Raw genomic sequence first — 24596 nt, forward strand, 5'->3', positions numbered from 1 at the left:
AAAACGTGGGGGGCGTAACGTGACTGCCCCTCATCCCTTGCCCCCAACATCTTCTCCAATCCCTTGTCTTCATATTACTTGAATAAATACCCTGCATGATGTCGCTCGAAACTATTAAGACCATCTCCCCCGCCACCAATGAGCCTGTTCTCACCCGCACCGGTGTTTCTGAGGAGGAGTTGAAACAGATCCCCGTGAACGCTCAAGCAGCTTTCCGGTCATTCTCACAGTCCACAACCTTGGAGCAAAGGCAGAAAATTGTAGAACGTGCCCTTGACATATTGGAGAAAAAGAAGGATGAATTGGCACGCGAGATTACCGAGCAGATGGGCCGGCCCATCGCCTATACTGGTGTTGAAGTTGCGACCGCCATTAAGCGCAGTCGTTACTTGACCCGCATTAGCACCTCCGTGCTAGGTGAGCAAGGAATTGTGCCCGGAGAGGAGGAGAAGGGATTCAAACGGTATATCAAGCGCTCGCCTGTCGGTGTGGCGCTGATAATCTTCCCGTGGAACGTGAGTCCAATTCGTCAAGATATTGGTATATCTGCAGACCGTTGATAAAGTCAATATATAGTACCCCTACCTCACTCTTGTCAACAGCTTGATTCCCGCCATTCTTGCTGGAAACGCTGTTATTCTCAAGCCCTCCCCCCAAACTCCAACTATCGTCGAACAGTTTGCTTCTGCTTTTGCCGCAGCCGGTCTTCCTGCAAATGTGCTTCAATTCTTCCACTGCGGATCTTTCACATTTATTGAGACCTTGGTGCGATCACCACTGGTCAACCATATCTGTTTCACGGGTTCTGAAGCTGGTGGTCTGGCAGTGCAAAAGGCAGCCTCCGATCGGATTGTGAATGTTGGTTTGGAACTTGGAGGCAAGGACCCAGCCTACGTGCGAGATGATGTAGACCTCGCCTGGGCCGCTGAGGAAGTTGTTGATGGCGCTATCTTCAATAGTGGACAGAGCTGCTGCGCGATCGAGCGCGTCTATGTCCACGAGAAGGTCTACGATGGGTTCATTGCTGAGGTCCAGAAGGTCCTGAGCAACTACCGCGTTGGCGAGCCTTCAGATCCCAAGACCCAAATTGGACCCGTTGTCTCTAAGCGCGCGAAGGAGGCTATTCTTGCGCAGATCGAGGACGCTGTGAAGAAGGGCGCGAAGAACGAGACCCCTGCCAATGAGACCTTTGAGAACTTCCCTCCAAATGGAAATTATGTCAAGCCTACACTGCTGACCGGCGTTAATCATGATATGGTCGTGATGAAGGATGAAACCTTTGGGCCTGTGATTCCTGTAATGAAGGTCTCGGGTGACGACGAGGCCGTTCATCTGATGAACGATAGCGACTTCGGTCTTACCGCCAGTGTTTGGAGCAAGGACGTTACGGCGGCTGAGAAACTGGTTGAACGTGTTGAGGCTGGCACCGTCTTTGTTAACCGATCTGACTTCCCTAGCCCCGTAAGTGTGGCTCTTTCCATTTACTATCGTCACCCTTCGCTAACTGAAGTATCCTATAGGACCTCGCGTGGACAGGCTGGAAGAATTCTGGCCGCGGTGTTACTCTAAGTCGATTCGGGTTCGAGCAGTTTGTCAAACTGAAGAGTCACCACATTAAGGATTACCCCAAATAAACATGTGCATGTAATATAAGTTACATTTCGTCAGGATAGAATTCATTACCTAGATCCTGGAAGTATGAGTACTGCGGAGTGCTCGATGAAATCCACTATTTCTTTTCTCCAGTCTCCATACAACGAACTGGCGGGTTTCATCTGCCGGCTATTCTAGCCGTTTCGGTAGACTTTATCACCACATAGATGTATTTTTAGACCGCCAATTCTCCGGAGATTTGTGACTCACTTCACCTGTTAATCTTGGAACAATTTTGAAAAATAAATCATCAGTTCTCAAGGCCATCATGACGTTAGTCCCAGTGTCAGAGGATAACCCCTTCCAATCTTTGATTGCGGAAGTAAACAACGATTCGGTAAGTGCGAGAGTTATGAGGTAACATCAAATGTTTAACCCCTTTTTGCTCTAATAATAGGCAATCCTACAATCTCGGTATGAGAACCACCGAGTAGCTCGCAATAGCCAGCAAAGTGCAAAGATCCTATCCGACAGCTTTCCTGGCTGGTCACTTGACGAGATTTTGAAGCGACTCGATGGCCCTGAAAAGGAAGATGGATTTGTCGATCCTCGAAACTGTCTTGTCATCTGGGCCAGACCCTCACCCCAAGTTCGCGACCTGATATGCTTTATCCAGAATGAGTTGAAGAGCATTTCTCCTTGTAAGTGTAGCAATATATAGTTCTCTGACGACAATTTCCCAACCCATTGATTCGCTAACATGCGGGGCTATAGCACTCTGGCTCATGCCGCCTGAAAACCTTCACATCACCGTCTTGGAAGCTGCCCATTCCCTGACGGAAGAGCAAATTGAAGAACTTGTCCAGACGCTCCTGTCATCCAAGGACATCACATCTGCAGATATCGCAGCGTATCCACGCAGCCGCCCTACACGTCTCATCAAGCCTATGGTAAGCTTTGATTCCGCCGCACTGGCGCTCAGCTTTGTTCCGGCTGCTGGTGAGTGCCTAGAAGCGGAATCTGGTAGCGATAACGAGCAATACTCGTACCATCATCTTCGCCGAGATGTGTTTGACTTGGTCCGACAAACCAAGGTCCCTGTGGCTTCGCGTTATATTGTTCCCTCGGCGCATCTCACTATTGCAAGGTTCATTTCTCAGGACGGGTTTGCGGTCAAGGGATCGGATGGCGCAGAGACGGTTGATCATTCACGCGTCAAGTTGTTGGTTGATAAAATTGGTGAGATTAACCAGAAGCTGGAGGATGAGTATTGGCCTAAGGAGGGTGCCATCAGGGAGGGGGGTGAATGGATTGTTGGGCAAGAGGGCCTGGTAATTCGGAGAGGTCGTGTCTGGTATGGAGGCGGCGAGTATGTGCCACTTGAGTAGAGATTTATTTGAGTAGACCATGCGTATATTCTCTGGTCTGGGAAGGGGTTTGGTTATTTGACGAACACCGATGTTTATAAGTAGACCTTTCTCAACGTGTCGCTCTCAACATTATCATGCCACACGTGGAGATAGATCAATACAATATATTTATGTGACAGATGGACTCCATCGCAGATTCGTATGCTTACTCGAATCTATCAGGGTTACCGACAAAAACGTTCGAAATCTTGGTTGTTGCGAAAGTCTCTTTGCGAGAAAGTGCACTCGACTGGATAGCTTCTTGAATATCTTTACCGTCATTTCCATAGGCATGGGCTCTGTCAATGAAGCCAGCTAAAAGACGGGAATTTATGACTTAGGGCTTAGGCTTAAGGACAACTCGACATGGCCCCGGGATGTTTGATCATGGCTTGGAAACACAGACAAAAGGACATCATATTATGGCATTAGCTGGCAATATGACACTAATCAATGCAGAAAATTATATAGTAATGGTGCTAGGCCTCTTGCATTAGAGACATCTCTATAGTTCACACCTCCGGGGCTAGGAGTCTTGAGGCATGTAATATGACGCCACGTGTTGGTACGCTTTTGCAAAAATGAAGTAAAAGCTGCAACGCACGCGTTATTTGACATATAATTCTAGATCAAATGGTAGATATTGATCGCAAATATTGATTCCACATACTAGAATACAATAAATACACACTAGTTGGCGTAAAACGACATTTAGACTTGGGCCCCACTTAGGCTTCGCTTATAATGCACATTTGAGCCCAAATTCATATAACAGTCCCGGCCGGCTGGCCCAATGGCAAGGCGCTTGACTACGAATCAAGAGATTGCAGGTTCGATCCCTGCGTCGGTCATCATTTTTTACTTCTTTTCAGTATTCGCACTACTAACTAGGTCATCTTTTTGTCCTGGTGATTTATTCGGCACAAAATTTGTATGCAACATTGTGGGTTCTGTCACATCCATATAATAAATATGGTTCGTCTTATCTGAAGGTCTTGAAAGTCAGCTGATTGAGTTGGTCTTTTTGCTACGTAGGACCCTGACTTATTGAGAAACGCTAAAAGGGTTGCTTGGTGGATGGGATTTAAACGAAGGGCTGCTCACTATATTGAGTGAGTGGATGCTTGTTATCCCATTTGGCCTGGGTGTACGGGGGTGCCTTTGAAATAATAAAGTGGTAGGATAAGAGTTGTAGCCGGCCTAAGTAAAATGAAGTAGTTATAGCTAACAATATATTTCGGGAGCCACATAGTTAGAAACTAGCAGATTGATTTCACCAGAGCATCCATCCAACCAAACTCTCGAAGCAGTGATCATTATCCTCTGATAAATTACCTCTCCCACCAAGCTTGTTGCGCTCCTTTAGAGCTTCAATTTTGAACTGCTCAGCGGAAACCGCGTTACCCAATCGTAACTCTGAGATCCCGAGAAACCACAAGGCTCTAGCGAGATGTCCTTGCATTTCAGACACACCTCGGCTCATGTCAACAATTGCGCGAAGCATTTTCGCGGCCAATACATTCTCATCGATGGCTACCAACATCCGAGCAACAAGAAACATAGAGTCAGCTACTCTAGGTCCTCTATCGCCGAAAAGACCCCTGCGAATGGAAATTGTCCTAGAAGCAAGCTGCTGAGCCTCTTGCTTCAACCCTTGAGCATACTTGATCCTCGCTAAAAGAACAATATCACCACTATGCTTGGGGTACTTGGAATCAATTATCTGTTCTTCAGTCAGGTTTTGCAATTCCCAGCATTTCTTTAATGACACCAATGCCTCCTCCGGTTGTTCGGCGCGGAGATACGTCATGGCATAGATTGCATGTGTTCTGGCCATATGAAGCGGGTTGTGTGCGTTGTGAATAGCTGCTGCCTTTGAAAGATATTGAAATGCTTCGGCAACCCTTCCTTGCTCGGTGTAACTGCAAGCTATCGAGTCGTATACATCTGCAATTGGGGGAGAGTTTTCTTGTTCTAATTCTTTTCTTACTGTTAATGCCCTCTGATAGGCACTCAACGCAGAGTCTGGTTGTGCCAAGTCTAGTGCAATATGACCTAAAAGTCGACAGGCATGCGCATAATTCCGAGTGGAGTGGCTGATATCGAGTGAAAGGCCATATTCAAAGAAGTAACGTGCAGTTGTCGGTTGCTCGCGTTCCCAAAGGTACCTTTAGCAAGTTAGAGCCAAAGAGGATCTCTTGATCGGATGGTCTGTTAAGAGAAATTCAACTCACGTTCCGGCGCGGAAAATCAACTCCGCAAATAACTCCACGTTAGTGGTCTTAAGCGAGTGCGTCTCAACCAGTTTCATGAGCCTGCTGACATGCGGTAGAATTACACTGCAGGTTTGCCATAATTTCCACCCGTGACCTTGCTGGTTTGTCCTTTCGATCCAAGAGTTCGGAAAACTGGAAGACAGCATTTGAATTGCACAATCCAAATATATCAGCACATCTGCCTCAGACAGACGTGAGAAGACAGTAGCTTGGATGAGTCGGTGTAGTGTGATTGCTTTCATTGTGGGTGATCGGACAATCAGCGATGCTCTTGTTAAACTGATGATAGCATCAGAAAAACTGTTCATTGTAAGCAATCTAATGGGTGTTACCGGGAAACTGAAACATACTCGAAATCATCCAATAAGAAGCTTAGGCGTGGCTCAGTAATATTGGCTCTTGGGTTTGAGAGTAGCCATTCCGGTATCGCGTCGGAATCGAAGAAGGTAAGCATATTCAGCAGTATCTTTCCTTCAGTGGATAACGATTGGAACGAAACATCCCAAACTGTGTTTAACGTATGTTCGTATTGTAGTGGCACCGCTGATCTTGCGAATATCTTTGCTGCTGACCTTTTGTAAACAGGCAAAAGCTCCTGATAAGAATATCCACGCTCGTTGATGAATTCGCTCAGCTGGACCATGGCAAGGGGAAACCCATCTAGCAGCTCGCACAATTCTTTTGCAGCTGCTGCATCCTCTTCACTCGATGGTTTCAAACCAGTCAACGAGAAAAGTACCTCTGTACCCATCTCCGCTGCAAAACATTGCAGATGTATCAAATTGGTGGTACGCTTAGTTGCAACGGAATGTGAGCGGCAAGTGATGATGACAGACCCATTAGTGCTGGCTGGCCAAAGTTGTTCCAAAATCCCGTGATCTTCAACATTGTCAAATACCAAAAGGAAAGTTTTCCCGGATACATTCAGCCAGTCTCTCACTTTCTGGATCGATTGATATTCATCCTCTGTATCATCCGGTTTCGGGACACCAAGCTTGGATGCGAATTTCGCCAAAGCTTGCGTGAATTTGATTTGTGTTTCCGAGGGAATCCAAGCAATTACATCAAATAGATTTGCTGAAGTGTTGGCGTAGTGCAGGGCGAGTTGTGTTTTCCCGACCCCCCCTGTTCCGTAGATCGAGACCACTTTCATGCTCTTAGTGCTTTCATCTGGATCGAGCATGCCCTTCAGAAGATCATTCTCAAGTGGTCTTCCAAAAAACCTGTTGTTGAGACCGTATGGTATCATGTAACACGGAATATTCATTTCCTTGGGTTTGGAATCCTGTAGGAAACTCATTGCGTCGATTGTGTCCGCTGAGTGAGTCTCTCTGGAAAGACGTATCATGTCGGCTGTTTCGTCCACAACCCTTGAGTAGTGTCGAATGTTCTTCATAACCTTGGGGAAGTCATTGCTAAATCTGGACCAGGCGCTTCGACTATGCGCTATATTCGGATTGTTTCGAAAAAATGCAATGGAATGAGCGCAGAATAGAATTATCTCAGTGTACGTTGCCACGAGAGCTTCCTCTAATGCTTTTGTGATTGGCAACTCTTGCTCATATTTGCGGAACCTTGGTAAAGCTCGGCCTAATTCTTCGAACATATCGAGTAATTCGGGAAGGACTGGTCGCGCAAACTGGTACAGTCAGCGTCCTGTATCCCTCAGTTTCGTTTTTCTCGAGGAGTTTTTCGCTTCTCTACCTTTAATATTAGTCTTATAGACCCCCAAATAATTGCAGCAACTTGACCCTGCATCCCTAGGGCCAATGTGATAACCGCTGCAAAATCATTGAGACTAAGAAGTATTGGTTCCAGTCTGCGCAGAGTTCCGACCCATTGGCTAGAAACGCTGGAATTGGGCGGTGCAAAATCATTGATTTGTTGAATAAGGTCATCCGGACTGTGGATGCTCCAGACATCGCGATCAATAGTTGGGCCTTTGACTCCTCCTTTTCTCAACTCTTCATAATATCTATCAATGGCTGCCTGCCATATTGGACTCCTATAATTCTCTTTTTTGCCCTCTTCTCGAATTTCACCAAAAGCGCTGGTGGCTTCTCTGAAATCAAAAGGGCTCGGTGGACTCATTTTGGGGTTGAGAACGAGCTTCAAAAAAGATGAAAACAAAAGTGCGGGGTTTGGTCTCAGAGCGTACTTTTTCACCCTAACCATTTTCTAGTTGCAGGACGAGATTTTCACTGATGTCTATTGTTTATAAAATTTTGTATAATGGTAGTTACTGGTTAGGAACATTTCTAGACTTTGATAGATTGAAAAAGAAAACTTGGGTGAGGTTCGCATAACAAGGACGATTGTAAATGTTAAGGAAATAGCCCTGGAGACCACTTATGTGGGAAAATTTTATGCTACGCAAAGAAAAAGAGGGGCGTAATGAGGGATATTATTACTCCTACTCCGTACGGAGGAGTAAGAAAGGCTTTTCTAGCCAGCAAGAGGGTGATACCTAGTGACGCCCTTTATGTGCTCAAACTGCATGAAGTCCAACACATTCGAAGGGTAAGCGCCAGCCAAGGCTAACTAAGTGGGTCATTAATTTATACAGCGTTGCAGTGGACGCCTCATTGGTCTTATGGATCTCGGGCGGATCGGTCTCAAGTTATTTTCATTTGCAATATGACTACTTTACAGATACAATCGACAGGTTCCTTTGTCCGAGATGAGACCGAAGTAGTATAGAGATGTGTTCTAATTCAGATCGACAAGCCCCAGAATACTTGATCAAGAAAGGCTCGGTCTATCCATCATAAGACGCTATTTTTATATATGATAACCAATAGTCTTCCCTTATCGATCATTTGACCCACTCTTCTGTGGCTATAAATTTATTCCGTGGCAATCATTCGAATTTGCTCTATATATGGAGTAGGCGCCTATGCATTTGCAAGGATTCGATAATGCTGAAACGCTTAATGCCGTGGCTAACGCGGCCTGGAGAAGTCAAGGGTGAAAAGATACCAGTCTCTAGCCGGTATCAGTCCTGTTATATTCAGCGGGATTCAGGAAATTGGTCAACACTTTCAATATTCCTATAATAGTCCCACTATGCTTTTCACAAAAGTCGGTTAGTAACCCAGCAGCTGCTTTTAATCCACGAAGGCTTTTTATTGAGTGACTGGATAGGAAAACACAAATCTCGCAAAGTGTCTATCACTAAAGCCTTTTTGGTTTTGGCTAAGGACTCACATAATGACTTGCGCAAAATCAAACAATCCCAAGTCAAGCTACGCAGCACTGATAACACGCATACCAGTATCGATATGAGCTGGTACGACGAATGGATCTCCCAACAGCTTAGAAATCTACCTCACAGTCTCGTGCAACTCCGAGTGGGGACATACAGACTTGAAGACAAAGAGAGCCTGGAAACTCTTTTCGAAGGCATTCAAGATTGTGCGCGTGGGACCGAGGGGGTCTCCATTGATGAGATCATCGCATATTTACGACAAACTGGAGTCTTTGATTATAATAATGAGCTGCAGGGGGCCCAAACGCTTCTTGTATTTGCTGTCCTAGGCTGGCGATCTATGTTGTACCAAGCGGCTTTCAACGTCTGCTCGATACAAGAATTAGCTATTCATCAAGACTCCGACCAACCTCAATCAGGTCTTGTTTTTGATACGCATAGAATACCGGCTGAACTTTCCGACCGTCCATTATCTGTTCTCCTAAAAGCTTTTGGGCAACTTTTGCCCGCCAGGTCGGCAAATTCTCCCTATCTTGCAAGTGAGGTTGGCAGCATGGCGTCGGTCTGGCAGCCCCTGCATCCGGAAGAAACAAACGCACACCTGCTTCATGTCTTGCTTCATGTTAATATACGATGGGTTGATACCCTAGCATTGCACCTTGATTATGACAAAGCCACCAGGACTTTATCGCTCTTTAGATATCCGTCCTTTTGTCTTGAGATGCTTCAATCACGCGGCTTGGTCTACTCATTTGCCAGCATTGAGGGCTCCTCTGCTGATCCACGTGCCAACGAAGAAGATATTTCTCAATTCCTTCGAGAGGTACTTTTATCGTATCGTCTTCTTTTTGCTCAGTCGGTGCCGTCAAGGAAACTTTTTCGCCAACTTTATATGCTGCCGGATATGCATACCTACCAAACCGACTCCCTACTTTTTCAAATATGCACACAGAAGCGGATTGGACACACTTTGGCAATGCTTCCCACTGACAGGCCACTCTACTTCGCTGCCCGAGACTTTCCAGTACTGTATGACCGGATTGAACTTATAGCAAATGATCTAAAAGATGCTAGGCCAAGCTCAATCATAGGTCTCATAAGAGATAGGCGCAATGTTCTGCAGTATTGGACGTTTTGGCTGGTGGCTATCTTTGGCAGCATTAGCATTGTCTTAAGCTTGATTCAAGTAATTTTACAGGGATTACCAATGATGCGAGCATGAGTTTGGAGATATCTTAACAAGTGAGCTATTTATCGTGTTGTTGATCTAGGTGTAAACAATCTAATTAATACTCGTTTTCATAGTTCCACCAGTCGTTACACAACAGCTAAGTTTACTGCGGATAGACGGTTAGCGCCTCAGGCATATACTGTGCCTGAACCTGAGTTCTCCTCATATGTCCCCTCGGTCAAGATGACTGAACAAATTGAACCATTCATCTGACCTTTCAGAGATAAGAGCAATACTACATCAAATTAGTTATGTCATGTGACCCAAGCTTGTTGTTTTACCCCGCTTTTAGCGAACAATGTCCCCAAAGGCTCCTCTAGCTATTCCATCTTTCGCTCAAACAATAGACGTTACGGGTTTTACCTATTCTACTCTCCTCACCACCATATTTATTTTTCGAAAAGGCATCCAGGATGTCGATTACTCACATCGTTCTTTTCCAATTCAAATCAGACCTATCTGAGGAAGTCATCAATGCTGTACGTATATAATGACAAGATCCCGACCCGTTACATGGTTTTTATTTTTAGCGATGAAGTATTTTCAATGAATGTTAACAATTATCTACAAGGCTTGTGGGCGTATGCTTGCGCTCAGAGACAGTTGTATCCATCCCACCTCACAAAAACCCTACATCAAATTTGCATCTGGCGGGAAGGATAACTCTCCCGAAGGCATCCAGGTAAGTTTTCCTGGGGCCACAAAAGATGGACAAACCAGATGATACTGATACATGATAGAATGGAATTACACATGCATTTGTTGTAGAGTTTGAAAGTGCTGCAGATAGAGACTATTATGTACAAAGCGATCCGTCTCATCTGGCATTTGTTAAAACTCTTGATGGGCTCGTTGAGAAAGCGCAAGTCATTGACTTCAGCAATGGGGTTCTCTGAAGCTTCCAGTAAGGGCTTCATATGTCAACATATCTGTTACTTTAGACGACATATCATCTTGGCTTTTATAGATATTGTGAAAGAATAGATCCCAGCTTGAATTTACCTGTGAAGTATATACATCAATTGTTTCATGCAGCTTATATTCCTACTAGTGCAAAGTATATTTTAAAAGCCAAAGCATTCTAACTGATCCATGTCTACAGCAACCCCATGCTTAGCGCTTGCGCAGACATAAATTTGGGATGATTGATTCATTGACTGACCCTCCACAGCACAGATAAATACAGAGAGCATGTATGAGTTGGGCCGCGGAGTGCCACGCCCTTCGTATATAAACATCCAGCAAGAATGGATACTCAGCGCACGGAAATGCATTCTCGGGCAAGCAATGCTCCAATTTACCGGTGAGTTTAATAACCAGGAATGTAAGCTAAACCTCAGGCTCGGGAACCACTTTATCGGACGGAACTGGCCGATACACCAATAGAATATTGTATTCAAGGGTCCTTTAGAAACGACTCCGTACCGATCTTGCGGAACCTTGCATTGCGGACTGCAATGGATACCACTCCCGAGCTCGGTACTCATTCATGGCTTTAGCGTTTACCCGAATAAGTATTTGTTAGATACCTTGACTATGAGAGGGTTCAATTAACGGTTAAATTGAGTTGTCGTAAATATACGGAAATCTTTAAGCATTCATAAATTTACTCGGACTTAACTCAAGGATCGAAGGTTTCTATCCCTGCAGGTCCATTCAAGTTAGGGCTCGATTTTGTTTGTCGAAATGAAACACGCAACAACAATTATACCTGACATATAGAATTATGGTACAAGAATAGCCTGGATTGACCCTCATATCCTCCATCTTAACCTAACGATATTAGAACGCGTACTGCGTAAAAATCATTGCGGAACTAAACTGACCATGCTGTCCTTTGACTCGGCATTGCTCCGATGCAAGGGGGACGCGAAATAATAAACGCCAACCATTCCCGAGCCTCGCAGCCACCCGCAAGGTTCTTTTAACTCGATTGAATTGATGGTATTTCTGGAACTTTTTAGCGGAGTTCTTATTGTAGACAAAGGAAATATGTAACAAAGGGCAAGGCGAGGAACCTTTCATTTCGGAATTGTCAATGTGGCTGGAAGTTATGTTCCACTTGAGACCTATAGTTGCCTTAATTATTGCCTTTGAGATTGTGTATACGCTTGTCCTCCAATATCAGATTAAATACACCGGGGTCAAAGCCCCTACTCCGGCAAATGCAGATGGTATATGACCCTAAAGAATGAGATAATCTAGAGGATCGTCCCTGTCAGTGACGAATACATGATCGATCGGCACGGCAGTTCCATACAGGACTAGTGATCGACGATGCATCCTAAGAAATGTCTAAAATTGCTTCCCGAGAACCCGGGTCCCATGAGAACGGTTTCCGAGACAAAGACGAAGGAAACGAGGCAAAGAGACATTCCACTTCCAGTAAGCATGAAAAAGAAGAATAATCGGTTCCCTCCGGAGCTAGGGACAAGGAATCCCGTTTCTAGCTTCCAAGACCTAGGGTTCATTCATGCACATATCCGACCCGTCAAACGGGGACGTAAATGACCGACGGCTGGTTATTATTGAAATATCCTGTACGGAGTACTGTGGAAAACGGGATATCCAAAACTTTAAACGGCTAGATGGGTCTCTAATCCAAAAGTGGAAAGGGGACACGAAGAATGAGAGGGATATGTTTCGCAACACGAGGGCTCTCTTTGCTTCTTCTCCCTTTTACCCCTTTGGTCTGGACTCGTTCCCTTTTGATCCACTGTCAAATACCTAATCTGCATGGGTCTTAAAAGCATACCTTCCCTGCAGTCTGCAGTCATGATTACCTGTAATGACTATTGACTGTATCGGATGAGTTGCAGCAGATCGTGGGTATATTGCCTGCATGTAGAGATTTACCCGTAGAAATGATCGCCTTTGATAAAAACTTGAATTCCTAGTAACCGGAATAGGTCAAAGGGACTCCAAGCATTCGAAACTGCCTACTCAAAGCATGCAATTCAACCCAGGGAGGACCCACTGCCAGCAGGGGAGTGAAGTGCCAGATGTGCCGAGCCTGTCATCCTGTCCATGCCACAGGTACGGCTGTCGCCTGGCTCAGCTGGAGACTGTGGATCGCGTCCTTGACATGCCGGGAATGGTATAGATGTGCATACTCAACTGCCGGCAACTTTATTCCCATATTAATATATGTATCTCTCGCTCCATGTCTTTTCACTTCTTTAAACACGCCTTAATGGTGTAGAGCAGTTGCAGATTTTTCCTTCATTTTGTTCCCTTTGTTTTCTTTGGGTGTTGTCATCCCCAGTCTCTCGTTTCTCCTTGTCACTCGCTTGTATATTATTTGTTTCACCTCCAAGCGTTGCCATCATTCTTTTGATTCTTTGTTCGCATTGGACACCCTAGCTGGAATCGCCATTGTTCCAAGCTCCCACGAACTGCTTTGCTCTTTATAAAGCTCCTTATCCACCGACCAGATCACCATAAATCCAACATGGAATGCTTTCGCCAAATTTTCCGGTGCCTGAAGTCACCCTTCAGACGTGAAAAGGGAAGGATCATTGAAATTGTAAGTCGAGTGACCAGGAATGGGTTGTTGCAAGATCAGTCGCTAACAAATCCATGAAACAGGGTCCTCCCACCAACTTTCGAAAAGAAGAATTGCCTGCTTATTTCTCTGATGCCGAGTCAGTTCTCTCGCCCAGCCAAAATACGACGGAACGATCAGATCTGACTAGTCAATCACAGCACGCTTACGCCCCAGGACAGCCGCACAGCGACCGTGGAGAAGGACGGAACGATGATCGAAATGGTGTCTCTACCATCATCGACGAAGAGCAAGATGCGGGCCCAGGTTCGAAGGATGAGCAGGAGAATGTCGTCCACTACCGAGAGCGTATGAAGTTGCCCCGATGGTGGATATCAAGCTCAGCTGCAGGCCATGAAACTAAGGCCCCGGTCGAATCGATAAAGATGGAGGAAATTCGAAACGCCGAATTAGCGTGTTCGTAGGGAAATTGCGGATTGGTACATGGTCACAATAAGAAGGTGGGCACTTCATTGTGCCGGGATTTTTTTGGATCTAAATTGTTTCCTCCGCCCGTTACAGGCGGTCTTGCAGGAGGTCCTGGGGAATTATTAGAAATAGACTTATTAATCCGAGATGACTCTGGTAGTTCATCAAGGTCATCAAAAAGCGACTGAACCCGTGATTTATACGTGTTCGCTGCATTGGGTCGCTTAAGTGCCGGCTTCACTTTCGGTCTTGAAGTAGACGTGCTTTGTATGTTAAATTGCTTTCGGGCTCGTGGTGTTGTTTGATCATGAACTTGATCCTTTAGAATAGCATTTGTTCTTTGTACCGGTGGCAGCACGACTGGCTGGGTTTCTCGGTCAAGATCGTCACCGTCGTCATCCGAACCCGAGGCCGTCTCTTCATCCAGATTGATGCATGGAACTGCTGCTGCTTTTGATGGCGCAGTCACACTCCCGATACTATTCACCCGGGCTCGTCCAATACCCGAGGTAGGCATCTGTCCAAAGCCCGCAGCAGCCCTGGTAGAGGACTTAGGCCCGTGAACTCCCGCCAAGGACCGTGATTTTCGTGGGCTCGTCATGAGATCATGAAGATGTGTCCCAGCCCATCTCTCATCATCTTCATCTTCATCGTTGTCGACTCCCCCATCTCCCATCTGCGCGAGTCCAGCTTTTTGTCGCTTCCTCAACGCCTCCGCTTCTCTTTTCCGTTCAGTCTCATTTGGCACTGGGGTACGGTTGTCTGTAGGCCTCTCAATTTCACTCATTCCGGCTGCATTTGCGGCTTTCACTTCCTTTCTGCGTCGCAAGTACTCCGCATGATGTAGATGTTGAGTAAATGTCTGTGCTACGGCGTAGAACTCGTCTTCGACCATGACCCAACCATCATCGTGTTGAATTCCTTCAATCAAGAATCTATAATGTGCCTATTAGTGGCTTTTCCGGGTTGCGCGGGGCCTGGTTACGATCATACTCTTCGGAGGGACAGCGTCTGATGGGAGATGTCGGCGGGCTTTGGGCTGGACAAAGGGATCAGACATCATATTTTGTCACACGTATTCCAAAAATAAAACTTACAGGATCTGAAAAAATCGCGCCTGGGGGGAGAAACTCGAGAGTGTTTGGGAGTGAGGTCGCGATCAGGACTGGGTTCCGTTTTCACGCGCTTCCGCGGTGTTGACTCTTTTTTCACAGGGATGCTATTTTCGGCGCGAAGCCAGGGTAATGTCCTGGGCATAATCAAAGATAATATAGAGCAAAATCAATAAGTAGCTGGAAAGATTACAGTGAGGGAAAGAGAGAGCTGCTGATAGGCATCCATGGCCGATAAGGTGCGGTCACCCGCATTCCGTTCATGGGTACCTAGGTACAACTCAAACCTTCAATTTGGACCTTCACTACGGAGTGGAAATCTTGCAAATATCAACCTCATTTCTGGGTATCTAAAGTCATTTCAGACAATGGTAATGCGAGATGAAAGGAACTGGGACCGCCTCAAACGCCTCGTGCAGGATATATTACCGAAAGCAAGAACGGACTGCCGGTAGAACGCCTATCCAACCAGTCGAGGGAAACAAAAAAAAACGCCAGTATCTTTGCCCATGTAATAATCGAATTACGCCTCACCAGGACGCTTGCTATTGCAGCTCACGATCTTCACCTTGTCTGCGGTCACAGTTGTCTGGTTGTCAAGCTTGAACGAGACATCCTTGATCAGGAAGGTCCAAACTTCGTCGCAGAATCGGTATGTGTCCAAGTGGCCCTAAAAGTGGTGGGAAATGTATATGTTAGTCTCGCTGAACTATGATCGATGACCCATTTGATGTTCTCTGAACCGGAATGAGTTACCTTGAAGGTCAGTCTGGCCCGAACTTTGTCGGCCAAAACTTCAGTGACAATCTTGTCAAAGGTCCCAAGGATCTTCATCGCCAGCTGAGGCTCAATACGGCCTTCGTTGATCAGGTCGTCGAGAGTATCGGTGAGGGATAACCCAAGGCTAAAGGTTCCTTGAGTCAGTTTTGGGGCCTTCGCTTTGCTTCATCTCATCGGGGATAATTACCTGCTGCCACGGTAAAGCTCATAGTAAGCTACGGACGCCATTCTGAGAAAAAAATAATGGCAGACTCGTCGAAAGAGTGTCGGAGGAGTGAGTGACAAGAGCAAGTTCATGATCGCCTGCCGAATCGCGGGGGCGGTCGGTCGCACGTGACTTTCTTATAGTCACGTGTAAATTCTTATCTCAAATTGCGTCACAAATTGAATGTTTGTAGTTAGGCGTTCTTTCACATATTCCTCAAGTGCATACCACAAGGTGGATGACTACGCAGTATGATGTTGAAGAGCTTGGGGCCTCGATATCTTTCCAATAAAGCATTGTCTAGTCAATTGCATTTTACTTATGTACGATCATTATCAACAACATTGTTCAGAGCATCAAAAGCGCAAGGTCAGTCAGATCCATACAAAAAGCCCATATCAGAGCTAACATATATTAATTTGGGGCTATAGACTCACAAGTTTACCAAAAGTCTCAATCCAAGCAAGAGGAAACCAACCAGACATCCAAGAACTCTTCGAGCCAAGATGTGAAGCCCCACACACTTGCACCCAAGGCCAAAACCGTCTCACAAGCCGACGCCGAGCTTCGCGAGCGGCTCGAACAAATGTCTGGAGAAGGAGGAGCCTCTGGAATTGAATATGAAGACGGAAAACCGAATGCAATGAAGCGCGGCGTGCGAAACAACATGTTCCGATTAATTTGAAACAATATTCGACATGAACATATCGAACAAACCATGATCATCTCAAATGTCGCGGATACATACCAATTGAGGTCATGGGACCTGAAATTCATACTCGGCTCCAGATGCCAAGACACGTGGGAAGGAATGTTCTCGGTCGTCGTTCTCTTCCGGCCCCCAGAGCCCGGAAATTACAACATCAAAACAAGACTTCTTGGAATTTTGTTTCCTATATCACGGATGAGGATGCCCAGGCTTGACTTCGGTTGAGTTCGCCTAATTAGTATTCCGGATATATGCCCAGGTGCATGCCCTTTTTTTGATACGGATAACAAATGCATTCCTTGGGTGCAACAGTGCAATCGGCCATGATGCTCTCGCTGTGACCTTATTAACTTTCAATAGTTGGAATACACCTGGGCGCGTACCATTGGGAACATTTGACTTCGTGGTTGGGGGCGAGTTCATCCCCATGCGCCAGGTCCTGGGCCAGGGCAAGTACGGTGCTTGCATACATGTCCTGTCAATGCTCGGGCCACTGCCTCACATTCCAGGCTTCAGTGTTGTGCTTTAATCGGCGGCGGAGTCTCCCACCCAGAGAGTAGAATTTCACCAGGAAGAATATGAGACCATAGACTTAGAAGCCATATAATGGGGGACTCTCCAATTCCAATGGAAACGTATATGAACGGAATTACCACTGTCCAAAGTAGGATCACAGTGGCAGAAATCAAATCTCATTTCTATGTCGTGAGCGCCAACTCGAATAAAAAAAATAAACAGACATTATCCCATTAACACCTAATTTGAACCATTTTTGCATTGCTAGATTCCCCCAAAGAAGAAGAAACAAAGTAGAATAAATGCTTGCTAGCATTCCAAAAACCCTCATTTCCGCACAACCATGCCAGCCAAAACACCAGCGCCAATGACACCACCGTCGGAGGCTTCCCGCAAGAACACGGATTTCCCACCTCGTTGCGGACCAGTCCGCATGATAAGACGATCAATGTATTGCTGGCACATTTCCTTAAATTGTGGGTAATGTTGGATAATGCCACCAGTGTAAGCCACGACGAGCTCTTCAGGACCGGACTGCCAGTCTATTGGCGTAGGATCGATGACAGGGACGACATGTTCCTGAGCTGCATGGTTGGTAGCGGCGGCGGCAGAGTTGAGGCTTGCAGCGGCGGCATCCGGCACACCAACGAATTCAGTGCTGGCGTCGCCGTTGCCCTGGGGTGAAGCGGGATTCTCGGGTGAGCTGCTGTTGCTGTCTTCCTTCAGCTCGATCTCGCGAGCACAGGATAAGAGTCCGACCACCGCAGCGGCGATCAGACCAGCTGACCGTCTCTGTACTGTGCGAGCGATCTTTCGGAATGCGCCGGCGGCTCGGGAATCCCAGCGCCAGTCGCTGCTTTCTGGTGGAGGGAGGGATTTATTTAAGTCATTGGCAAGGTCGTTGTCAGATCGGGCTTTGGCGACATGGTCAGAGATGTATGTGGTTGTCAGGGCGTATTCTTGGATGAGGTTTGCGGGTAGGGAGCGTTTCGATAATTTGGCGACGGTTGTGAGATAGTCGAATAGGATCAAGCGAATCAGTTCACCAATGTAGCGGCCTCCGGTCATGTATTCGAAGGGCTGGAAGCCTGGGCGTGCACAGGCTTGGTCCAGCTCGATATCCCATTTTGTGGTTACGTTGAGCTCCTTGAGTGGCGGTGCAGCACCAGAAATAGTCCACTCTGTGTTGACAATAGTCTCCACAGCGCTGGGTTCCATTATGTTCACACTCTTGGCTTTAGATTCGTGCAATGCACTGAGCTTCATTGGGATGGTTGCGTTACAACCAGTGCCCACAATAATACCCATGGCGACTCTACTGTTTGGTAGAGATTTGACCTTGTATGCAAGGGAAGCTAGCGTGGCCACCGTGTCGTTGGTGATAGCTTGGATTTTCAGTTTTGGTAATGCGAAAAGCTTTCGACGTTTGGTAGAAGGTTCATCTTCATCAGGTCGCCTTGTGTGTTTATCATATCCATTCAGAAGGATCTGTCCAAGATTGAGATCTGATGAAATAGCGAAGCCTTTCCCCATGGGCATTAATGTGGCTTCTGCCAATGATTCTTGCCTGGGCTAAGTTAGCACAACACTAAATAACCTAGCATGTGGAAGAACTGGAAACACAGGCATAAGACGAAAAAACTCACATGATGGGGAAACTGAATGTAATTCCCATATCTAATTCAGCCGGGATATCCTTCTTAGTGGCATCCGATGATAGACTCTCCGCTATCACCTCCGCAATGCAATCGCCGATCCAAGAAAATAGATCCTCGGCCTTGTCCTTCTTAAAATGCTCTTGAATTGGCCATGCTCGTTCCAACGTGCGCTTCACCCGCTGGCGCTGAGCCTTCCGGATGGTGTCCCGTGACCTCTCCGTGGCATCGGTAGGTCGAATATCGGAATCCACAGCTTCTCCAAGCAACTCAATAAAGGCGACTCGAAGGTTGCTACCTCCTACATCAATCGCTAGATAACGACCAGTTTCCCGACCAGTAGGCAGTTGAGTCACAGGTGTTGGCAAAAACTGTTGGTCCGATGTCAGGGCAAGGTTGCGGTATGTGGTGGAAAAGCGCCGGGCCAATTTGTATAGAACAGCCTCATCCAGGGATAATGGTGATAAGAACTCTTCCAATTGTTGATGATGCGCGAGAAATTCTTGTTGAATGGCGTTTAATTCCAAATTGCCATCCTCGTGTTCCTCCTCTTCAATCAAATCGTCATGTATGATGTCGGGCTCGTCCTCGTCCTTCTTAGACGATGAGTTGACCAGAGTCATGATAGAATATGGAATATGTATCCCAAATTAAAAAGGAAAAAAAAAAAAAAAACACCGAAAGACTGTATATGAGAATACCCAAATGACCTGACACAGGTATGTTCAATAGTGACGTGTAGGGTCTGGAATGTTTAGGAATAGTGACAGGGCATATCCTCAAAAATCCTTTGAATTGTGGAGAAAAGCTACCGAGGAAGCTAAATCAATGCCACAAGAGCTAGTCTTAACTGTATTAGCGAGGTTGCAATAAAGGGAAAAAGGGAACATTTCGGTGACGCGGTCTGCAGGTCGACCCGGGCTGCGGGGGAAAAAAAGAGAAAACACGACGATCACTCCAGAAGGGGGTGTCCAAACCCCCATCTTATATGTTTTACATACCTTGAAATTTTGGTATAAACTGATTGTCCTGATTACCCTGATCACCTCGAAAATAATATTTCTGAGGGAGGGAGGTAATAGACTATATACGGGGCGTTGTTTGGGCTAGGGAAGTATCCCTAGATGCGCTGAGGGAGTTGATAAGGAATGAAAGTATAAAACTCCCTACTTAAGACAGGACAAGAAGAATAATTAGAAAGAAACATAAGCATATAAGGAATTTGTTTTCAGGGTACCTTTGTGGTTTTAGTCCAAATATTGTAAGAAGTCAGAAGTGGGGGTAAACGATTATCAGATCCTAGAAAGTGTTAAATTATATATAAGAGAACAGATGCGACCATCGGAAGACACGAGGCGATGCGACGCTGGGGACAAGTTGAGCCTTGACTTTCTATTGGAGAAAACTCAACTTGGAATTTAATCTCCCCTCTTTAACATCTTTCTAACTATGTAACCCTACTCTAAGTATATCCGGCTAAAGCCTTTCCATTCTTGGCAGTCTCAGGATTAGACGAAATACAGTCTATGAGGCGGTTGAAAGCGCTTCCAACACCGCTAGAGACTAATATATATAGATGTACTCCACGCGGAGTACCTGTTTACGACAAGGAGGGTGGGGTCAAAGGTTTCTGGCTTGGAGGCGCCAAAAGTATCAAAAGGATTTCCCAATGTTAATACGAGCCTCGCCTAACTTCGATATAAACGGTACTCGTGGCACTCGCGTGGTGACTCGGGCCGGACATACCCGTATTCACATAGGCGCATCTCGCGCTTTTATCCAACGGGAATGAACCCGTTCACATGGTCTCGAGAATTCGCTAGCACCCGCCACAGGCTGTCATATCTTACGGGAGTCGGTCTAAACTGCCTTAAGGATCTTGAGGTTTATAATTGGTCATCTACCTATCGGTAAATAGTCCGATGGTTCTCGTGTTTGGCTTAACTCTATCATAGAGTTCATTAATGGTTTCATGTACGAGCCTCAAAGCACGCGATCATAAGCCATGCCTAACAGATCCCGGTGATTCTAGCCTTGGGCCGTTTGAACTAAGCTAGTGCCCCCATACAAATCACCTCCGAAGTCGGAGCGTCGCCTAATCTGACGAATACGTGGATATATCGTGTGGCCTTGATCAACATATCTAATCTTGGAGATTTATGGATATATATATATAAGAATTTGGCAGAAAACAAGGTCCTTATAGTCTTTCAACCAAAACAATACATAGTGATAATCGCAGGGCTCCAGGGCTGCATGGGGCGATCCATTGTGAAAGATCTTATGTAATGGTCTTGGCGACTCTGGACCTCTGGAGCTCCGGACTCTCCACATGATCTTATCAAAACAACGTCACTTCTGATTTTACCCCATCATGGAGAAACTACCGCTCTATTCCGAGAGATATGGCGACACTCTTAAATCAACAAATGATCCTGATCGTCGTGCGCGTCCAAGCACAAGCACTTATTTGTGTCGGATCGGTGTCATTGCGTTGCTCTTCATCGGCTACCTTGTGCTTCTGAGGCCATCTTCCCCATGTACTGGCATAGCTCGACAGACGGAGAGCTACAAAGCTGAGGTTCAAGAAGAGTATGACAACTACTTACAGCTGGGCCGCTTTGGTTCTGGTGCACAGAAGACACCTAAACAAACTAAAATACCGCTGGAGGCTCACATTATGAGCAAATGCCCAGATGCCCAGGACTGCTTACAAAAACTTGTCCTACCTGCCATGGAAAAAATAAGTGACAAGGTGGACTTCAAATTATCATTTATTGCTAGGTGAGCATCAAATCAGATATCGAGAGGAACTGATGACACTAGACTATATCCTAAACATTTGACTAATACCATGATTTCAGCGTGTCTAAAGTTTCTGAAGAGATAGCGTGCATGCATGGCCCAGGTGAATGCATTGGTGACATGCTTATGCTCTGTGCGGCCAACCTTCCTTTCCCTCCCACCGCGGACGAAGCGTCTCTTCCATCCCAATACCCACGGACCCCTATTATCCGGTCGCTAGGATTTGCAAACTGTCTGATCAATGATTATTCCCGGATTCCAGAACGCGAATTTGTCCACCAGTGTGCAATGGAGCATGGGATTGACTTTGATTCCTTAAACAAGTGTGCAAGCCAGCAGAATGATGACCCAAACGATGGCAAGGATGGCGGACCGCCACTTAGTGGGCTTGCGCTACTGCGTGAAAGCGCTACGCGCGGCGAACAACTTGGCGTCAAGACCAGTTGCACAGTACGTCTCGACGATGCTGTGTGGTGTATCCGCGATAGCAATGAATGGAAGAACTGTGCTCAGAATGGAGAAGGCAGCCAACCCTCGGCCTTGGTCGACCAAGTCGAAAAGCTTTGGAAAGAGAGAAACTGATACCTAGATGGATACTTTGCTGTTTATATTTTACATTCATACCCACATGCTAGGACATGATAACTTGATTAATGTAACTGATGACCCCTTCATATTATCGTACTTCACCCATGCTATACCCAGCTGGAATTTCCTACATTCAGCTTTTGCTCAAGAAAATTATGCAAGGATTGCCTGGTTTCTATTTGATATTGCTAATTAAAGGATACGAGAATAGTTCGCCGTGTATGTGGCCTTGTGATGGCTTTTCAGTGCTCTTTTCAGTGTGCCCTTTAGTGGCGTGCCTATATTTTGGAGTAGGAACATTGTCAACCGCCTTGTTGTCAAGATGGAGTCAAAACAAAATCCATGCGGTAGCAGCCACAGCTTTTTCCAACCTATTCCGTGGACTGGCGACGATGATGTCGACTATCCCTTTCTTTCCATATCTTCAGCCATAGTAAGAGATCAAATGGCGAGTAAGAAATATGCGGATCTTTTTTGGACACCCTCATATTTGCCCGTTGGGCAAAAAAACAACATACCCTAGCTTTGCGGTGGATGTGGCTTGGTCGGAACACCGCGCACAAATGTAGAGAAAGAAATGGAATTCCGATGCCTTAGAAGGTAAAGGGGAGGTGAAAGCCGCCATGGCAATCACAGGTGTATAGTCGTGGGAAATACCATTCTCGTTTGACATAAAGGATCTGTAGACGGACTTCTCTCAAGACGTAAGTCCCCCATCCCCTTTACATAAGATGGGGATTTCAAAAACTCCTGCTTCAAAATGTCGAAAGATCCATGGATGTATAAAAATATCGTTTGAAACTATCTGTCCTCAAAAGAAGGGACTTGAGGACACAAATCTTATCCTCATATATCAGGACATCACTACTATTGTAAAGCAAATATGGGTTGTTCAATTCTATCTATGGAGTTGTCACTCTATCTCTGCTGAAAACTTGGGAGGGCAAGCACCCCTACGTGTTCCACCCATTGTTGTTTGATCAGATCTTAGAAATTCTTCTCCTTCCTCTCTCTCCCTTCCACCCATCTTTATCAACACCGCGCGTAAACGTTGTCAAAACGTATGGAATTACGAAATGTCGTCACTTTCTCATCTAAAACAGCGTGGTATATTGCTTCTAGCCTTGAGCCCACCAATATTCGACTCCCAAATCATCATCTTAGTATGCTAACAGTGTGCAATGGTTTCTCTAGAGGCCAAACCTGTGATGTCGCGCGGGTTGCATGGCAAGGAGGACGATTTATACCTCAAGTGGAGTGAGGTCATGAATCCAAGCCAGCTCTTAAAAAAACTTGTTGGAAACCGTGAGCATGCTCGGGCTCTCTCCCATGGATTGAGACGACAGGTCAAATCCATCCGCGACCGCTCGCAGTCCTACGATGATGGACAGGTTACAATCTATGACCGTGTCCTGCTTCGTCTCTATGATGAGGGCCACACTATGCAACACTACGGTGTGCTTGAATTCTACCTGGCTGAGTATCTGGGAACAAAGAACTGTCGCTCGGAGAATGAGAGCAATGCTGTCATTGCTGCGCATTTTGCTGCCCAGCGCATCCTGGATAATGGTCTGCCACCGTGCCTTGATAAAATCTACTCTTATGTATCCTAACATAAGCTACTAGGCCCTATTCCCAAAATACCAGTTACTGCAACCGATACCGTGGAAGGTGCCACCGAAGATGCCAACGCCAGCAAGTCGCCACAAAGCTCTAGCGCATCCAAATCGCCCAATACTGAAAAGCTCATCCGGGTGTATCAGAAGGCCAAAGCTGATTACTACATCCTCGAAGTCACCGAGTGCCACCGCGAGCGGACTAACAGCGTCCGATTTCTCCGTGATACGGCCGAGAACCTACTGCGATACCTCAAGGCAGTTGATAAAGATAACGACCTGATTCCCGAGATCGAGGCCATCATTCAGGTCAGCCAGGCGCATGCAAGCCAACTCGCTGGCGGTCGCAAGCGCAAATTTGAGCATATGGACGACGACTCGAGAGGCAGCCCAAGCCTTAGCCCCTACCGACCTTACGGACACCAGCTGAACCACCGCGGAGGACTCAAGCGTTGGGATCGATATGTTCCTGGAAGTGACACATGGGACCATAGCCACGTCAACAGAGGAATTGGACTGGATAGCCGTACCTTCGACTCTTACCGTCCTTAGGCTCACTGCGTGGTCTGAGCTGCTGGTCGAAGGGTACGTTCTAAACTATGAGGGTATCTTTTTTGTCCTTAGCAGAAGATTTTTGTACTTTTGTACTTTTTCTTAACAGTAGCTAAAATTGAAACTTCAACTCGAATTCATAACAAGCATTCTCTACTCGTAGAAAAGTTGACAGTGGTTGAAGTATGAGATTCTCATCCATGGTCGCCAATGGAGCTAAGCTCCACGCTAACCTATTCTCATCTTAGCCCCTTATGAACCCACGTGCGAATATGACATAATCCGCCCCGGACTGGAAATCCACGCCCAGGTGATCAACATCGGTCACCCGGTCTCGCAAATCGAGGGGAATCTTGTTATTTTCTTAC

General features: G+C 46.2%; 8 protein-coding genes across 8 annotated transcripts; 5 read left to right on the plus strand and 3 right to left on the minus strand.

Moving 5' to 3' along the window:
* Positions 1-95: 95 nt before the first annotated feature.
* PGRI_016430 (aldehyde dehydrogenase family protein) lies at positions 96-1634 on the plus strand (the record flags this gene model as incomplete). The annotated part of the gene is made up of 3 exons (XM_040789356.1): positions 96-515; positions 577-1461; positions 1521-1634. 3 exons carry the CDS (start codon positions 96-98, stop codon positions 1632-1634), a joined length of 1419 nt encoding a protein of 472 aa, XP_040646309.1.
* A 287-nt stretch (positions 1635-1921) lies between these two features.
* On the plus strand, positions 1922-2981 carry PGRI_016440 (uncharacterized protein; the record flags this gene model as incomplete). The annotated part of the gene is made up of 3 exons (XM_040789357.1): positions 1922-1990; positions 2051-2294; positions 2368-2981. The coding sequence occupies 3 exons, from the start codon at positions 1922-1924 to the stop codon at positions 2979-2981; spliced, it is 927 nt and encodes a 308-aa protein (XP_040646310.1).
* Positions 2982-4275: 1294 nt separating this feature from the next.
* Positions 4276-7369, minus strand: PGRI_016450 (Tetratricopeptide-like helical; the record flags this gene model as incomplete). Its single annotated transcript, XM_040789358.1, has 4 exons — positions 4276-5170; positions 5237-5317; positions 5629-6917; positions 6983-7369. The coding sequence occupies 4 exons, from the start codon at positions 7367-7369 to the stop codon at positions 4276-4278; spliced, it is 2652 nt and encodes an 883-aa protein (XP_040646311.1).
* Positions 7370-13168: 5799 nt separating this feature from the next.
* On the plus strand, positions 13169-13686 carry PGRI_016460 (uncharacterized protein; the record flags this gene model as incomplete). Its single annotated transcript, XM_040789359.1, has 2 exons — positions 13169-13243; positions 13306-13686. The coding sequence occupies 2 exons, from the start codon at positions 13169-13171 to the stop codon at positions 13684-13686; spliced, it is 456 nt and encodes a 151-aa protein (XP_040646312.1).
* Positions 13687-13777: 91 nt separating this feature from the next.
* PGRI_016470 (transcription initiation factor IIA subunit gamma) lies at positions 13778-15810 on the minus strand (the record flags this gene model as incomplete). The annotated part of the gene is made up of 7 exons (XM_040789360.1): positions 13778-13801; positions 14037-14625; positions 14684-14729; positions 14788-14939; positions 15330-15472; positions 15559-15706; positions 15770-15810. 7 exons carry the CDS (start codon positions 15808-15810, stop codon positions 13778-13780), a joined length of 1143 nt encoding a protein of 380 aa, XP_040646313.1.
* A 1529-nt stretch (positions 15811-17339) lies between these two features.
* PGRI_016480 (hexokinase family protein) lies at positions 17340-19290 on the minus strand (the record flags this gene model as incomplete). Its single annotated transcript, XM_040789361.1, has 2 exons — positions 17340-18579; positions 18659-19290. 2 exons carry the CDS (start codon positions 19288-19290, stop codon positions 17340-17342), a joined length of 1872 nt encoding a protein of 623 aa, XP_040646314.1.
* Positions 19291-21041: 1751 nt separating this feature from the next.
* PGRI_016490 (GILT family protein) lies at positions 21042-22054 on the plus strand (the record flags this gene model as incomplete). Its single annotated transcript, XM_040789362.1, has 2 exons — positions 21042-21451; positions 21532-22054. 2 exons carry the CDS (start codon positions 21042-21044, stop codon positions 22052-22054), a joined length of 933 nt encoding a protein of 310 aa, XP_040646315.1.
* Positions 22055-23241: 1187 nt separating this feature from the next.
* On the plus strand, positions 23242-24228 carry PGRI_016500 (uncharacterized protein; the record flags this gene model as incomplete). The annotated part of the gene is made up of 2 exons (XM_040789363.1): positions 23242-23629; positions 23687-24228. 2 exons carry the CDS (start codon positions 23242-23244, stop codon positions 24226-24228), a joined length of 930 nt encoding a protein of 309 aa, XP_040646316.1.
* Positions 24229-24596: the final 368 nt, after the last annotated feature.

Source organism: Penicillium griseofulvum, assembly GCF_001561935.1.
Source record: "Penicillium griseofulvum strain PG3 chromosome Unknown contig_80, whole genome shotgun sequence".
In the NCBI taxonomy this organism is placed as follows: domain Eukaryota; kingdom Fungi; phylum Ascomycota; class Eurotiomycetes; order Eurotiales; family Aspergillaceae; genus Penicillium; species Penicillium griseofulvum.